The 14,086-nt window shown below is 51.0% G+C and overlaps 1 protein-coding gene and 1 pseudogene across 1 annotated transcript; both read right to left on the minus strand.

The window, feature by feature from the left end:
• Positions 1-5,663, minus strand: part of LOC136570612 (zinc finger protein 208-like) — a 625,335-nt pseudogene extending 619,672 nt beyond the window's left edge.
• Positions 5,664-7,313: 1,650 nt separating this feature from the next.
• LOC136570591 (serine/threonine-protein kinase PAK 3-like) lies at positions 7,314-13,745 on the minus strand. Its single transcript, XM_066571052.1, has 9 exons — positions 13,667-13,745; positions 12,906-12,969; positions 12,027-12,075; positions 10,878-10,987; positions 10,003-10,120; positions 9,510-9,609; positions 8,895-9,091; positions 7,850-7,987; positions 7,314-7,403 (listed from the first exon to the last, which is right to left on the minus strand). Exons 1-9 carry the CDS (start codon positions 13,743-13,745, stop codon positions 7,314-7,316), a joined length of 945 nt encoding a protein of 314 aa, XP_066427149.1.
• Positions 13,746-14,086: the final 341 nt, after the last annotated feature.

The raw sequence follows: 14,086 nt of genomic DNA on the forward strand, positions 1-14,086 counted from the left end.
TTTGCCACTCCGGTTTATTTCTTAAGGTAAAGAACATATCAGCATACATCACTTCGTCCCATTTATTAAGTTGACGAAGGAAAAGCATCAGTTGTAAGATAGTGTTATAATTAGTTGTTCCCTCCGGCGGCCATTTCTCATCGTCATCTAACTTATACAATGGCCACCACTGTGTGCAATATTTAAGGAGTGTCTTTTTACTTATGTTTCCCCCCGGAATCCCTCCCAAGTCCTTCCAGTGCTTTAGGATACATCCTAAGGGGGTTTTCATATTTACGTCCTTACTCTGTTGACCTCCCATTACTATTCCCTGTGGCTGTGTTTACTGTTTAACCGGATCAGTCCCTTTCCCGCAAGTACTGTTTGCCAATTTATTGCAACACTTCACACACACAATTTCCAATCGCTTCGTCCGTTTCCGACCTGGCTTCTCGCGAAGAACAGGAACTGCGGAGCGGGACTCCCTCTCGCTTCGCAGCGATGCTGCGTCTCATTCACTCTCATCCATACCCACACACCTTTATCTACAAGATTACATAGAGTGACAAAATGTCTCCTGTAAGATTTGCAACAGACACATAGAACACCACAAACTGACCGAAAATGTCTCCTGTAAGATTTGTAACAGACACATAGAACACCACAAACTGACCGACCTCTCTCCCGGTCTCAGAGAGCAATTAATTCACAGTAAATATAACATTAAACACAATATTAAAACAGTTTCCCACACAACAAGAAGAACCCAAAAATACCAAGATAAATGAAAAACAAATATTCCTTCCAGCAGGACTCTAACCTGCGTTTCTAATATTCCTTCCAGCAGGACTCTAACCTGCGTTTCTATTACCGGGACTCTAACCCAGCTGGGATTTTTTTACCAGGGCGTCCCCTGGAATCCCTTCGAGCGGTCACGTCTGACCCTCGTTTCCCAATAAAGCGCTTTACCATAAAACGTATAAGCAAAGATAAATACCTCTTAATTTGGAGCAGGAGATGCAGAAAGTTCTTGTCCACCGATGCGCGTTGGCTGGGGGATGGGGGTCTCTTCTGACAGAATTCCGTCAGGGGCCCTGAAGAGGTCCCAGTCCCCCGAGTCAAGGCTCGGACAGACCCTTTTCTGTCCTGCCGCGGTCGCCAAAAATGATGCCGAATTTTGCCCCAAAAGGCGAGAATAAGCTGCCCAGAGACTGGATTTGAGGTCTATAGGCAGGAGGTATTTATTGGCAACGCGTTGGAGAAATCGCTAAATGGATTTCCAAATTGTGTACAGCAAAAGCAGGTTTTTATACAATTTTGAAAAAGGATTACATCATTATTACATGCATATTCATAGGTAGGCAGGAGTACAGTCGGAGTCTTCCAGGAATTCTTGGTCTTCCTTAGTTAAATTTTAAGCTTTTCCTAATTTGGGCAGTTTCCTGTTATTCTTGGCATGTTTTTCCATGGCTTGGCAGAAGTTATTGTTGTAGTTGGCTTGATTCTAATGGCTTGGCAGGTCACTTTAACTTATTGGCTTCCATTTCTGCTTTTCTCTTCAAATATTCTAATTCCAATGTTTCCTCTTCAAATATTCTAATTCCAAAGTTTCTTCTGTGTGTGTTTTTTGGTTAACTTATCTAGATATCTGATCAAAGTTAGGGCTCCCTAACAGTGTATTTTAGGTTATTTATTAACTTATCCAAATATCTGATCAAAGTTCTTCCTAATAGTGTATTTTAGGTTATTTATTAACTTCTGCGATTCCCTTGATATACTTTTAAGTGTCTTTTAATTCTTTTATTTCTCAAAAACTTATTGTTCAATATAATGAATGGCTTCATGACCAATCAGAACGCGCAGCACGGATGACAATCCAGTTGCTGGGCAGAAACTCAGAGCACTGGCCCCACTCAGCGATTTTCAGCCAATCAGCGCCCGGGCCGACTCTGACTCATCAGTTGCCAGGCACAGACCAAGGCCTCTCACCGCGTTCAATAATCAGAGACGGCGCGGGGTAATTTCCAGCCAATCAGAGCGTGTCTCGCTGATGACTCATCAGTTGCGAGGAGCGGAATTTGGGGAGGGAGGGAAGGTGACCCTGGGGATGGGCTGGGGACCCCAAATTAATCCAAAACGGGGTTGGGACCCCAAAACGGAGCAGGAGGGGCCTGGAGCCCCCAAAACCAAACCCGGGGAAGGGAATTGAGGAAACGATCGGAAAGGGGAGGGAGAATGGGGAAAAGAGGGGGCTGGGACCCCCAAATTGAGCTGGGAGGGGGATGGGATCCCCAAACAGGATGATGCCAATTTTCTTCCTGGAATATGTAAAGTAGTTTATGGATATGCATGAGGCTCTATGAATATACAATAGGCTAATGTCATGGGAGACAAGGACCATCGAGCAAAGGTTGTTATGGCCACCAAGACCCCCCAGTTATTTTCGGAGACACCCCTTAATTAATCTGGTTTTAAGTACATCAGCCTGTTGCATATTCATAGACCCTCATGCATATTGATAAACTCATTTACATATTTCAGGAACTATTTTACATGGCCTGTCCTTGGGGGTGTCTCCCCATTTCAGGAGCCTCCACTGAAATGGAAAATGCCAACCCCATTCCTTTGATTAGTCATAATAATAATAATAATAATAATAATAATAATAATAATAATAATAATAATAATAATAATAATAATAATAATAATAATAATAATAATAATAATAATAACAGAAATAAGAATATTATTAATATATTCTATTAAAATAATTTGAAATTAAGGGTCTCTCAGGCAAAGTTATGGGAGTAAAAATAACAGTTCTTTATTAGGAAAAATTCAAAATACAAATGCATTAGTACAAACAAAAAAAAAACAGTGACAGAGTCAGAATCCTCTGGGAATCCAGTGAAGAAGGTCGATCCTCTTGGAATCCTGTGGCAAAATGGCTGATCTTCTGGGAACCCAGTGGGAAAAGGCTGATCCTCTGGGAATCCAGTGGGAAAGGGCTGATTCTCTGGGAATCCAATGGGAAAAGCTCAAATTTGGGGAATCCAGTGAGAAAAGGGCTGATCCTCTGGGAATCCATTTCTTACCCCCCAAAGACAGGGCAAAAGGGCTGTGGAGTTTTTATAGGGTATCCCAAGGGTGGAGTTGGGGTTTGGGTCAGGGGAGGAGTTCTTAGCAACACAAGAAGGGTGAGATCAAATTCCTGCCTCTTAGCAACAACAGCACTCCACACAGAACGTGTCCCCACATCCTAAATTTCCTCTAAAACAACTGAGAAATTATGGAACTGCAGATATATTCAATCAATTTCCTTCATTTAACCCACTTTTGGGTGTTTTTAAAGGATGAAGGTGAAGCAGAAGAAAATTAAGGCCAAACCAAAAGGAGAAGCAGCCAGGTGTGTTCCCAACATGGATCACAGGGAATGTGCGTGACCAGGGCTGTGCCCAAAGTGCCTCCTCCAGTGGGGGATGGAGCTGGAGCAGCACACGAAGCTCTGCCTGCACTCAGGGCACTCACAGGGCTTCCCTTACCGGTGCCTCCGTTGGTGTCTGGTCAAGTTAGAGCTCTGTGAGAAGCTCTTCCCACACTGGGGACACTCGTAGGGCCTCTCCCCTGTGTGGATGCGCTGGTGGGTGATGAGGTGGGAGTTCTGCCTGAATCCCTTCCCACAGTCGGGGCAGTGAAAGGGCCTCTCCTCTGTGTGAATCCGATAGTGCAGGAAGAGAGAGGAGCTGGTCAGAAACCTCCTACTACATTTATCACACTCGTAGGGCCTCTCCCCAGTGTGGATGCGCCGGTGGGTGACAAGGGTGGAGTTCTGCCTGAATCCCTTCCCACACTCAGGGCATTGGAAGGGCCTCTCCTCCGTGTGAATCCGATAGTGCAGGAGGAGATTGGAGCTGGTCTGAAACCTCTTCCTGCATTTATCACACTCGTAGGGCCTCTCCCCAGTGTGGGTCATCTGGTGCCTGATCAGGCTGATCCTCTGGCTGAAGTGCATTCCACACTCAGAACACTTGCACGGCCTTTCTCCAGTGTGGATCCTCTGGTGCTTGATCAGGCTGGAGCTCAAGCTGAAGCTTCTACCACACTCCCCACACTCGTAGGGCTTCTCTCCAGTGTGGGTCCTCTGGTGCTTGATCAGGCTGGAGCTCTGGCTGAAGCTCTTCCCACACTCCCCACACTCGTAGGGCCTCTCCCCAGTGTGGGTTCTCTGGTGCACAATCAGGTCGCAGTTCCACCTGAAGCTCTTCCCACAATCCACGCATGTATGGGGCTTCTCCCAGTCATGGAGCACCAGCTCCGAGCTCTGGCTCCACCTCCGGCCGCCTTCCCGGCCCAGGCTGGTTCTTTCCCCCTCACATCCCCGCCATCTGTGTTTGCAGCCCCTCCTCGTGCGGCATCTCCGGGGCTTTTCCTCCCCGTTGGCTTCAAGCACTGTGGAGCTGCTCAAAACGGCCTCTGCCACCAGGTTCTGCCGCGGGCATTTGTCCTCCCTGCTCTCCATGCTCAGCTCCTGCGCTGGGGGAGGAAGGACAAGGACAGCATGGGATTTGCCTCCGTGCCACAGGCAAGGGCAAGGGGATCCCCCCAGGGCTGAGCTGCAGCCAGGGGCTGTGCTGGGCTGGGAGATGGAGCAGCACAGAGGGGAAAGGGGCACTGACTTCCTCCTCACCTGCCTCAGTGTCCTGGGGCATCTTCCTCTTCCTCGCAGCCTCCCTGGGGTTGGCAATGGGAAATCCTGGTTTGGGGAAAACAAGGGATGAGCACGTTTGTAGGAGCGTCAGGGGGTAGGATGGTCGGGATGGACGGAGACGAGAGATCTCTGCAGCCAGGCCCTGGAACTTGCGGTTTATTGCAAAGGGCCTGGGTGCAGGGCCCTGCTTGGAGCTGCCAGGCACAGCTCGGAGCAGGCCCGAGAGAAGAGAGGGGTAGAGAGGGTGACAGGGTAAGACAGTAAAAGGGGAAGAGCGTAAGAGAGTAAGGTTCCCATTACAATACAATAAATCTTCTTCTGTGTTGAATATTCTATTTCTCACTAACCAATCTAGTACAAGATACAAATCCTAGAGCATTTACATACAGCCTGTAAGAATCACTACATCACCATACTGTGTTACATTTTAAATGCTAAAAACTCCTCTTTGGACCCCTTCTGCTGAGCTAGTAGGGTCTGCTCTGACCCTTGGATCTGTCTGCAAGCAGAGGGAATTGTTCCATCAAAAGGGGATTACCTTCAGTTGGGCCACACCATTGTTTTCCAGTTGTTCACTAACTGAGGTATCTCAAAGCTTGCTTTCATTTCAATCTTCCTTATACTTTCTATATTGTCAAAATCTTTCGCCAGACAATCATATTTATAAGGCTTTCCTGTTTCATCTTCCCCAACACACGTTGAGTTTGAAGGTCCCTCTGCCCGACTCCATCTCTACAAGTCACTGGCCATCTGGGCTCCAGAAAAACCTCCCAAACACCAAGATTCAGCCCTGAAAAAGCCACCCAGGAGTTCCCCGGCCCTGGTCCCTCCCCTCTGGTGTTCGGGGGTTCCCCCCTGTCCCAGCTGCTGGGGTCACGCTTGGATTGGGGGTCCCCCTTCTCCTCGGTGCCCGCCCTGCCCAGGCTGCTGGCAGTCCCAGCAATGCCAAAAGCTCCCCCCGCTTCGCTCTCCCCATTTCGGGATGCCGGGGCTGTTTGGGCTCCCGGGCTCCCCTCTCCCCTCATTCTCTGCTCTGGGCTGCAGCGGCTCCAAGGAGTCCCCCCTGCCCCTCTCCAGGCTCTTGAGGCTCCCGCCAATGGCGGCGCTCCCCCTCTCTGGGCTCCCCACTTTGGGCTCCTGGGGCACACAGGGCTCTGCTCCTCCAGGCTGCCTCTGCCGGCAGCCGCCACCGCCACCCCCCGATGTCCCCCCAAGGGGCCTTTTCTGCTCAGCCTTGGACTTCTTCATTCTCCAAACATCCCCCCAAAAACCCAACCCAGGGACCCCCCGGGATATCCGGGCCGAGCTCCCCCTCCCCGCTCACAGGAGCCATGGGGGGGGGGCGATGATCCCACAGGTGGGGGCTGCGAATTCAGGCAGAGATCGATGGCCTGGCTCCCTCAGCTCAGCCTCGATCCGCCTTTGTCCCTCCTCTTCCTCAAATACATATTCATAATGATTATACATATTAAAACATTTCCTTGAACTCATTTACATGTTCCAGGAATTCTTTAGGTTGGTTTGACCCCCAACTCGCCTTTTTAGAGCACGTGCAGGAATCCTGGATTGCTGTTTTGAGGGTTGTGTGTCACTGCCTCACAAGGGCCCCTGTTCTGTGGTTTCAGCAGGTGACAGTTATTGACAGTGGAAGGGTCAGTGGCAGGGGTCCTCATCACATCCCTTCCTTAGATGTTGTCTGACCATGCAGACGCTTTTAGCTATTTCCACAAGTACTTTAAATGAACATTAGCTCTTTCACAAATATCTCTGAGTTGTTATTGTCAGTTAGTTACAAAAATAAAAGCATTAGTTCTTATTTCCCAACTACAGCTACATCTGTAAAAGTTAACATTCTAATGCACAACACATTGCATCCACTTTAATATTTTGCAAAAGCCAAAACTATAATGTATGTTTTTCACACTGTCCACTAACTAAAAAATCATCCATAAATGATGTTCTGAGGATATGAGCTACACAGGGGCCAGGGCATTGGCCACAAAAAGCTGACAAATTATACTATAGCAAAAGCAGTGAAAAGTGATTACAAACTGTACTATATCAAATTTGTTGTGATTAAGAATATTTTGCAGATGTCAAAGTAGCAAAAGCCAACACTACCTAGTTATTTATAACATACCCAGGGCAGGTTTTTCCCTTGCATGGAGCACCTGGGCCTTCCCCAGGCCCCTTCTGCCCTCCTGCAGAGCCGGTGGCATTTTCCAGCACACACAGTTTGTAACCAAGAGCCGGGTGCAGCCGAGAAGGCTCCAAGCGCCTCCTTCCAGGCTGACTCTGCAGGTGCCGAGGCTGCTCTGGGCTCTGCCAGGGCTCTGCTGGGGCTCAGCTCTGGGCCAGGCTGGGCCCGCTCTCCCCTCACATTGCTCCGGGCAGCTGAGTCACGGCGGGAGAGGGAAGGGACACGTCAGGGGAGTTGAGGTTTAAGAGCGTTTTTATTCATAAAACTGCCATAACAAACAGGCTGCTCTAACTACCATAACTAACTAGCAATGCTAACTACCCTAACTAACTACCAGTGCTAACTACCATAATTAACTACCAGTGCTTACTACCATGACTAACTAGTTGTCCTAACTACTGGAACAAGAAGCTGTCCTCAAGTACTTCATCTGCTCTGCTGCTCCCTCAGTTGCTTTGCTGCAGTGATCAGAGGGGTCAGGCTGGAGAGAGGCTTGGCTGATGATAAAAATGGGTGCTGCCCAAAGGATAAAAAATAAAGAAATGAACAGTTACTTCCAGAGTCAAGTTCCTCACAGGCTCTGTTCCAGGAGAGGGACAGGGAAATGGTTTGAAAATCGAGGGAAGCAGGCTCAGATTAGATCTAAGGAAGAATTTTTTAACCGGGAGAGTGGGGAAACACTGACAGAAGGTGCCCAGAGATGTGGGAGGTGCCTCCTGCCTGGAAACATCCAAGCTCAGGTCAGGCAGGGCTCTGAGCCCCCTGAGCTTCTTGAAGATGTCCCTGCTTGCTGTGGGGCACCAGGTCCAGATGAGCTCGAAAGGAGCCTGCCAGGCCACAGCAGGCGCGGATTCTGCTCGCTCTGCGCGTGGAACGCAGCGAGACTGGAGACTATCGGAGGGGGCCCCACAAGAAAACCCCTCCCTGGCGCTGCTGCTTCCCCTGCAGCCCTTGGCTCTCACCTGCAGCAGCTCCTGGGCAGCCCAGCGCCGCTCCTCGTCCGGCTCCAGGCTGCACTCGAGGAAGTCCCGCAGCAGAGCCGACAGGCGCCGGGGCTCCTGCAGCTGCGGGGTCCCGTTCTGCCGGATCAGAGCGCGAGCCTGCAGGGAAAGCAAACTCAGCGCTCTGCCAGCTTCCTTCACACCCACACGGGCTCACATCCACCCCGGGGCCTCAGCCCCAGCGCCAGGGGCACTTTCCTCCCTGCCAGATATGCTGCTCAGAGCTCATTTTGCTATGCCAAGCAAAAAACCCAAACCCTGCGGCTTCCACAGCCACTGCAACATCCAAATGATCTCGCCTTGAGATCCAGTTTCATTGGCGGGCTTTGTTAGTAGGAACCTCCATCAGAAATAGCCCATTTTGCTTCTCCAAATATGGACACCAGCTTTAAAAGCCATTTTCCAGATTCAGTGTGGTCTGCTTGTGTTATTGCAGAGGATTCTTCCATCAAGTGCATCTCTGCAGTGCCACTGACACTCAAGTAAATGCATTCCTGATGCCCCATCCCAGAAACTGCCAGGCAAGAAACCGGAGGTTTGTGATGCTGAAAGCTCAGGCTTGGTGACATGGAAAAAGTAGCTTGGACTAGGAAAGAAATACGTTAGACTATGAGGATGTTAAACCATCATCTTCAGGTTTTAGACAAGTTTCCCAGTGAGAAGAATCAGGGGTGATCATCTTGCAAAATGTCTTTTAGAAACTCCTGCAGAAATCTTGTTGGGTTTGGGGCTGGGATTTGGGGACGGTGTGGGGTTTTCTTGCAAGATAACATTAGAGCTGATGCACTTGCTTCATATTTCCAGGTCATCCTCTCAGCTAGAAGAGCTGCAACAATGAAAAGCCCAAAGCAAATTGTTGCTGGAGACTGCAGAAAATTTGTCTGTGTGGAGGCACAAGTCCTCTGGGAATTCCCTTCCCATGTGCAGAAACCTCCAGCTGCTGCTCCCAGTGCAGGGTCCCCCTGTGCTCGCAGCCTCTGCAGCCCCTGGAGAATTTGCCTCTTACCATGGCCGCCGTTTCCCTGAAGTAAGGAGGTTCTCCTTCCACCATCTCGATGGTCACAATGCCAAAGGACCAGATGTCCACCTTGGGGCCATAAGGAGATCTGGTCACAACTTCTGGGGCCATCCAGTGAGCAGTGCCCACCATGGAGCTGCGCTGGTCCTGCTCAGGGCTGAGCTGAGCGCAGAGGCCAAAATCAGCTGAGGACAGAAACAAACCCTGTCAAAGGCAGCTGCAATGAGGAAACCAAGCACAAAGATTCCCCACGCTCAGTCTGAGAGTGCAGTAGTGAAGTCAGCTGGAAAAGCCCTCAGGGCTGTAGCCAAGGAAAGATGGAACAGGGCCCTTCAAGAAACCCTCAGCTTTCCTGCAGTGGCTTTTACTGATTCCCTTGGAGCTTTAGATTCCCACTGCTGCCCCTCTGGAAGGGCCATGGCCAGAGCAAAGGCACTGCTGGCCCCCTGCTCCTCTCCTGAGCTCTCTGCTGGGGCAGCCGCTCTCAGCTGGCAGCAGGGGCCGGGCAGTGCCCCCAGCAGCCCTTGTGGGGCTCTGGCCCTCCCTGGGAAGCAGCCCCAGCCCCGCAGCCCGGGAGCGCCGTGCCTGGCCAGGAACACCCACCCAGCCTGACAGAGCCGTCCATGCCCAGGAGGATGTTGGAGCTCTTCAGATCCCTGTGGATCACCCGGTTGGAATGGAGGAAATCCAGGCCCTGCAGACACTGAGAGAGAACAAGAAACATGAGGGCAAAAACCAATGGCTGGAATATATCACACCAGAAAGGACAGCTCAGAATTCTGCCAGCAGCAGCTTTGCTGTGACAGGCCAGGAGTGCAGTGCACACAAGCTCCAGGCAAAGGGCTCAAGGCAAAGCTGAGAACAGCAAATCAAATCCAAAGCAGACAGAGAGTACCACAACAGCAGGAGAGAGAACAAGAACAGAGTAGAAGTGCAGTGATGCTGGCAGGCCATTCACTGCAGAGGCTCTTTCTTCTCCAGCTCATGAAAACAACACAGAAACAAAGCCCTGAGCATGGAGCCACTCCTGTTCTCATGTCCTGTTTGGAAGGACCATCATGTCCCAGCCATGGGAGTGACAAGCAGGATCCCTCACCTCCCGACTGACAGCTGCCATCTCTCCTTCAGCCATGCGCGTCTGTCTGACAACGTCCCGCAAAGTTCCTCCATCCATGTATTCCATCACCAGCCAGAGATCTCCATCCACAAGGAAGCTGGAAGAGGAAAACAATGGCATGGAGATGAAAGTGCAGAGCTCAATTCCCCCATGGAAAAGCCTGGAGTGGAGTTTTGTTTCCAGGTCACTTGTCAGTGAGGACAGAATCAGATGGAGAGACATTCCTGCCAGGCTGCCCAGCCCTTGGAATCTGCACAGTCTAAAGGGGAAGGAGACACCTGTGAGAAAGGAGAGGCCTTAGATGGCAAGCAGGTGAAAAATGCAGTTTAGCAACAGCCCAGATCAATGTGGAATCACAACACTTGGCCCCAGCTGGTTCAGCTTCTGAACTCATCAGTTCCACCATTCCCTCCAGAACAAGGCAACACAACTGCCAGGGTTATCCAGGGCAGGAGGCCGTGCAGCACTTGGGACAAAAGCAGTCAGAAAACCTTTCAGAAAGTCCCTTCAGAAACAGGCAAGGCCAGTGAAAAATGGGCAAATGAGGCATTTCTGGAAACAAGAACTTGGTCTTACTGGCATCTTTAGCAATGGAAAAGGGCTGGGAAGAAGAAGCCAAGGGAAATAATTTCTGCTGTGGTTTATCAGCACTTGCTGGGAGACACAGCAAACGGGGTCAACTTGAAGGAAAAACCAAAGCAAAGCAACAAAAGTACGTGGAGGGAGCGAACTGCCAGGCTGTTGGTTTGGGAAGATGTGGCTGGGTCAGGCATTTTCAAAACAGGCTACAGACTCCGGATGCCAGGAAAGGTTAACGCAGGGCCCGGGCTCGGGATCAGAGCTGAAGCACTCACCTGTCCAAAGAGTAGACAATGTTGGGGTTCTTCTTGTCCTTCAGGAGCAGGATCTCATTCACAGCTCGTTCCCTGTTCTGCCCTCTGAGACTCATTTTCTTGATGGCCACCTGAAGGGACATTGCAGCCTTTAACTGGAGGAGTCTGTGGCAGGAGGCCACAGCAAACACGGAGCGAGTCTTTTTGGAGTGATGGAGCCAGGCTGTGCCAAACTGCCTTGGGATGGGGCACCAGAGCTCAGCAAGGGCCATTCCCACAGCCCATTGCTCTGCCAGCTGGGGGCTGCTTACAAGACACATGGCCAGAGACATTTGGCCTTGCAAGCTCTGCAGAAATGGTCCCTCAGCTGTCAGCCTCAAAGCTCTAACAACATTCTCTGCACCTACAGTCTTCTCAAATGGCCTCAACACTCCGACTATTATTATTCAAACCAATTTTGCAAGCAGGAGGTAATTCTGGTTCTGTGAAAACAGAGCAAAGCAGCCAGGAACCCCTTAGCAATTCTATGGGATTTGGTCATGATTTCAGATCCAGCTGCTCTGTTTGGGATTGCAGAACAAAGCAGACACGCACACCCATTGCTCAGGTGATCCCTGTCACAGGCTGTCACTGACACAAGACCCAAACACAACTGCAGGATTAGGAGAGAGCTTTGCTCTGGACATTCGTCTTCTCATTTCTCTCCCTCACTCTCTGTGAACAGCTGAAGTAGGACTAAAACCCCAAATTGAGCCCAAGCAGGATCTCTCCCTAATCAGGCCTTGAGGTATCCTTTGAAGATAAAAGGCAGGATGGAAATAATAGTGTTATAGTTTAGCTAAGAATAGCTAAATAATGTTCCTGTCTGAGGCTGGGATGAAGATAAATTGGGCCTCAGTCTCCAGCAGCTGATGCACTCACACTTTTAGATATGAAGGCCAAGCCAGCGTGTCCTGCTCTGACAGACACCGCTGCCCTCCTTGCATTCCTTTGGCGCTTCAGAAGGACCAAGTCTGTCCCAGCTGTGCTCTGCAGGCTGACACTGCTCTGCCTTCAGAGGAGCAGCCTGGGCAGGAAAGCTCTGCTGGCCCCCAAAGCTGCAGCCACAGCTCCCAGCAGAGGGGAAAGCCCTGGAGAGCTGCCAGGCGTGCTGGGCGTGTTGGCACTGACCTCTCCTCCAGTGGCCCTGTCGAGTCCTTTATAAACGGTTCCAAAAGCCCTGGAGACAAAACAGCAGAGAAGAAAGAAGCAGTGCTTTAGGCCCTGGCAGTGAAAGCCAGCCCAGACAGGAGATCTCTGCTGCCTGCAGCGTTCACAAACACCTGGGTGCATCGACCCTTCCAACAACAGCACAGCAGCCACCAGCCCTCTGCCATGCAAGGTGTGCAGGAGAAAACTGAGACCCAACACAAAGGAATTGGCCTGGAGCAAATCCCAATGTCCACGCTGAATTGCTTTAGTTCAGAACCTGAGGTGAGAAATGGGTGTCTAAAGAACTGGAAAAGAATGCATTTCATCCTTTTCCATTTCCTGCCTAAGATCTGCAGGTTCCATAAGGGCCCTGCCATCAGGCAGGTGATGCATTTTCCCCCCAAGTGCATCAGCTCTGTGTCTGTTACTGAATGGATGGGGTCTGCTACCTGTGCTAGAATAGAGCACTTATTAGTTCATCTCTGGTTTCTGTTTCTAAACCATTAGGTTGATAACCCTGACCAGTGGATATTTTTTGAAGGAAAATATTTGAAAGAAATCTTCTTGAGAACTGTTTTCTGACAGTCACCAGATGGTGAGTTGCTCTTTTAGTCAATCCAGTTCCAGGGACAGAAGATCTTCCAGGTCCTGCTCCTTGCTGCAGGCAGGACACTGCCAGCCTCAGGGGCCTTTGACGGCGCCTTCTGACCACAGTTATCAATTCTGATCAGGACTGAGAGACAGCAGGATGGTAGCCCAGTGTCTGAAGGTGTTTGGAGCTCTCCTGACTTCTCACTTGATCCTGCACCAGCACAACACCCGGCCCTGCTTGTGCAGCAGCAGCTGCCGTGCACTTACCCTTGGCCAATCTGCTCCACTTCCAGGTATTTCTCGGCAGGCTCCTCCTCGCTCACGGTGTTCCCTGAAAGAAACCACGTGGAAGACGCTCCCTCCCAGAGTGAGACCCCGCCTTGCAGCAGAGCCACAACCAGCCCCACTCCCTGGGGCCGTGAGCCCCTTGGTGTCAGCTGGGGAAGGACAATCAATGGCTCGGTGACATTCAGCTGCAGAGCAACACTGGGTGCAGCTGATGCCCAAACACACACACAGCACCTGCTTGGGCACCCAGGAACAGAGCAGACGTACTCAGCTGCATCAGGCACCACTCCCCTCTCCCCTCTGGCTGCCCGGCTGTGCTGCTGTCAGAATGTTCAGCCCAGGATCCCACAGCGGAGGGAGGTTCATTGTCCTCTTCCCAAGCAGAGGGAGCTTCTCCATCCTCTTCCCAAAATGCTGCAGCTTCTCCATCCTCTTCCCAAAATGCTGCAGCTTCTCCATCCTCTTCCCAACACGCTGGAGGTTTGTCATCATCTTTCCAAGCCAGGGGATGTTCGCTGTCTACTTCCCATGCTGGGGGATGTTCACTCTCCTCTTCCCAAGCCACAGGATATCCTCCATCCTCATCCCACACTGGGAGACGTCCATTGTCCTCATCCCACTCCGTGGGAGCTTGGCCACTCTGGTCCCACACCAGGGGACATCCACCGTCCTCGTCCCAGGCCGGGAGATGTCCCCTGTCCTTGTCCCACCCCGCGGGAGCCTCGCCGTTGCATTCCCACCCCGCGGGATGTTCACCCTCGTCTCCCAGAGCAGCGGGAAGTTCACTGTCATCTCCCGGCACTGAGGGAAGTTCACCATCGTCCCCCAGAGCAGCGGGAAGCTCACTGCTGTCTTCCTCCTTGTTGACCTCCTCTTTGGAAGCAGAGGGAGCCCCAGGAGGTGCTGGTGCTGCTTCTGTGCCCTGTGGACAGACGGCAGCGTGAGGGACGGGAAGTTCTATCTCAGTTATCACCTTATTTATCCTCAGCTGCACATCCAGCTGCACTAAGCAGAAATGGGGTTTGGAGCTGTTCCAACTAACAATGGGCTAAAGTCGACATTGCCACTTATTGTTGGGAATTCCATATTCCACCATGGCTAAAGCCAGCAAGCAATCCTCTGCCTGCAAAACCAGACCTGCAGCTCTTCAAAAGCTCTTC

The sequence above is a fragment of the Molothrus aeneus genome, unplaced genomic scaffold (assembly GCF_037042795.1).
Source record: "Molothrus aeneus isolate 106 unplaced genomic scaffold, BPBGC_Maene_1.0 scaffold_35, whole genome shotgun sequence".
In the NCBI taxonomy this organism is placed as follows: domain Eukaryota; kingdom Metazoa; phylum Chordata; class Aves; order Passeriformes; family Icteridae; genus Molothrus; species Molothrus aeneus.

Excerpts from the sequence above, each read along its gene's own strand:
- LOC136570591 (XM_066571052.1), bottom strand. The coding sequence starts at position 13,745 with ATGGTGAACTTCCCTCAGTGCCGGGAGATGACAGTGAACTTCCCGCTG. Across the intron at positions 10,121-10,877 it reads ATTGTCTACTCTTTGGACAG|CTTCCTTGTGGATGGAGATC; the intron begins GTGAGTGCTTCA and ends TTCCTCTTCCAG. Across the intron at positions 9,610-10,002 it reads TGGCAGCTGTCAGTCGGGAG|TGTCTGCAGGGCCTGGATTT; the intron begins GTGAGGGATCCT and ends GTTCTCTCTCAG.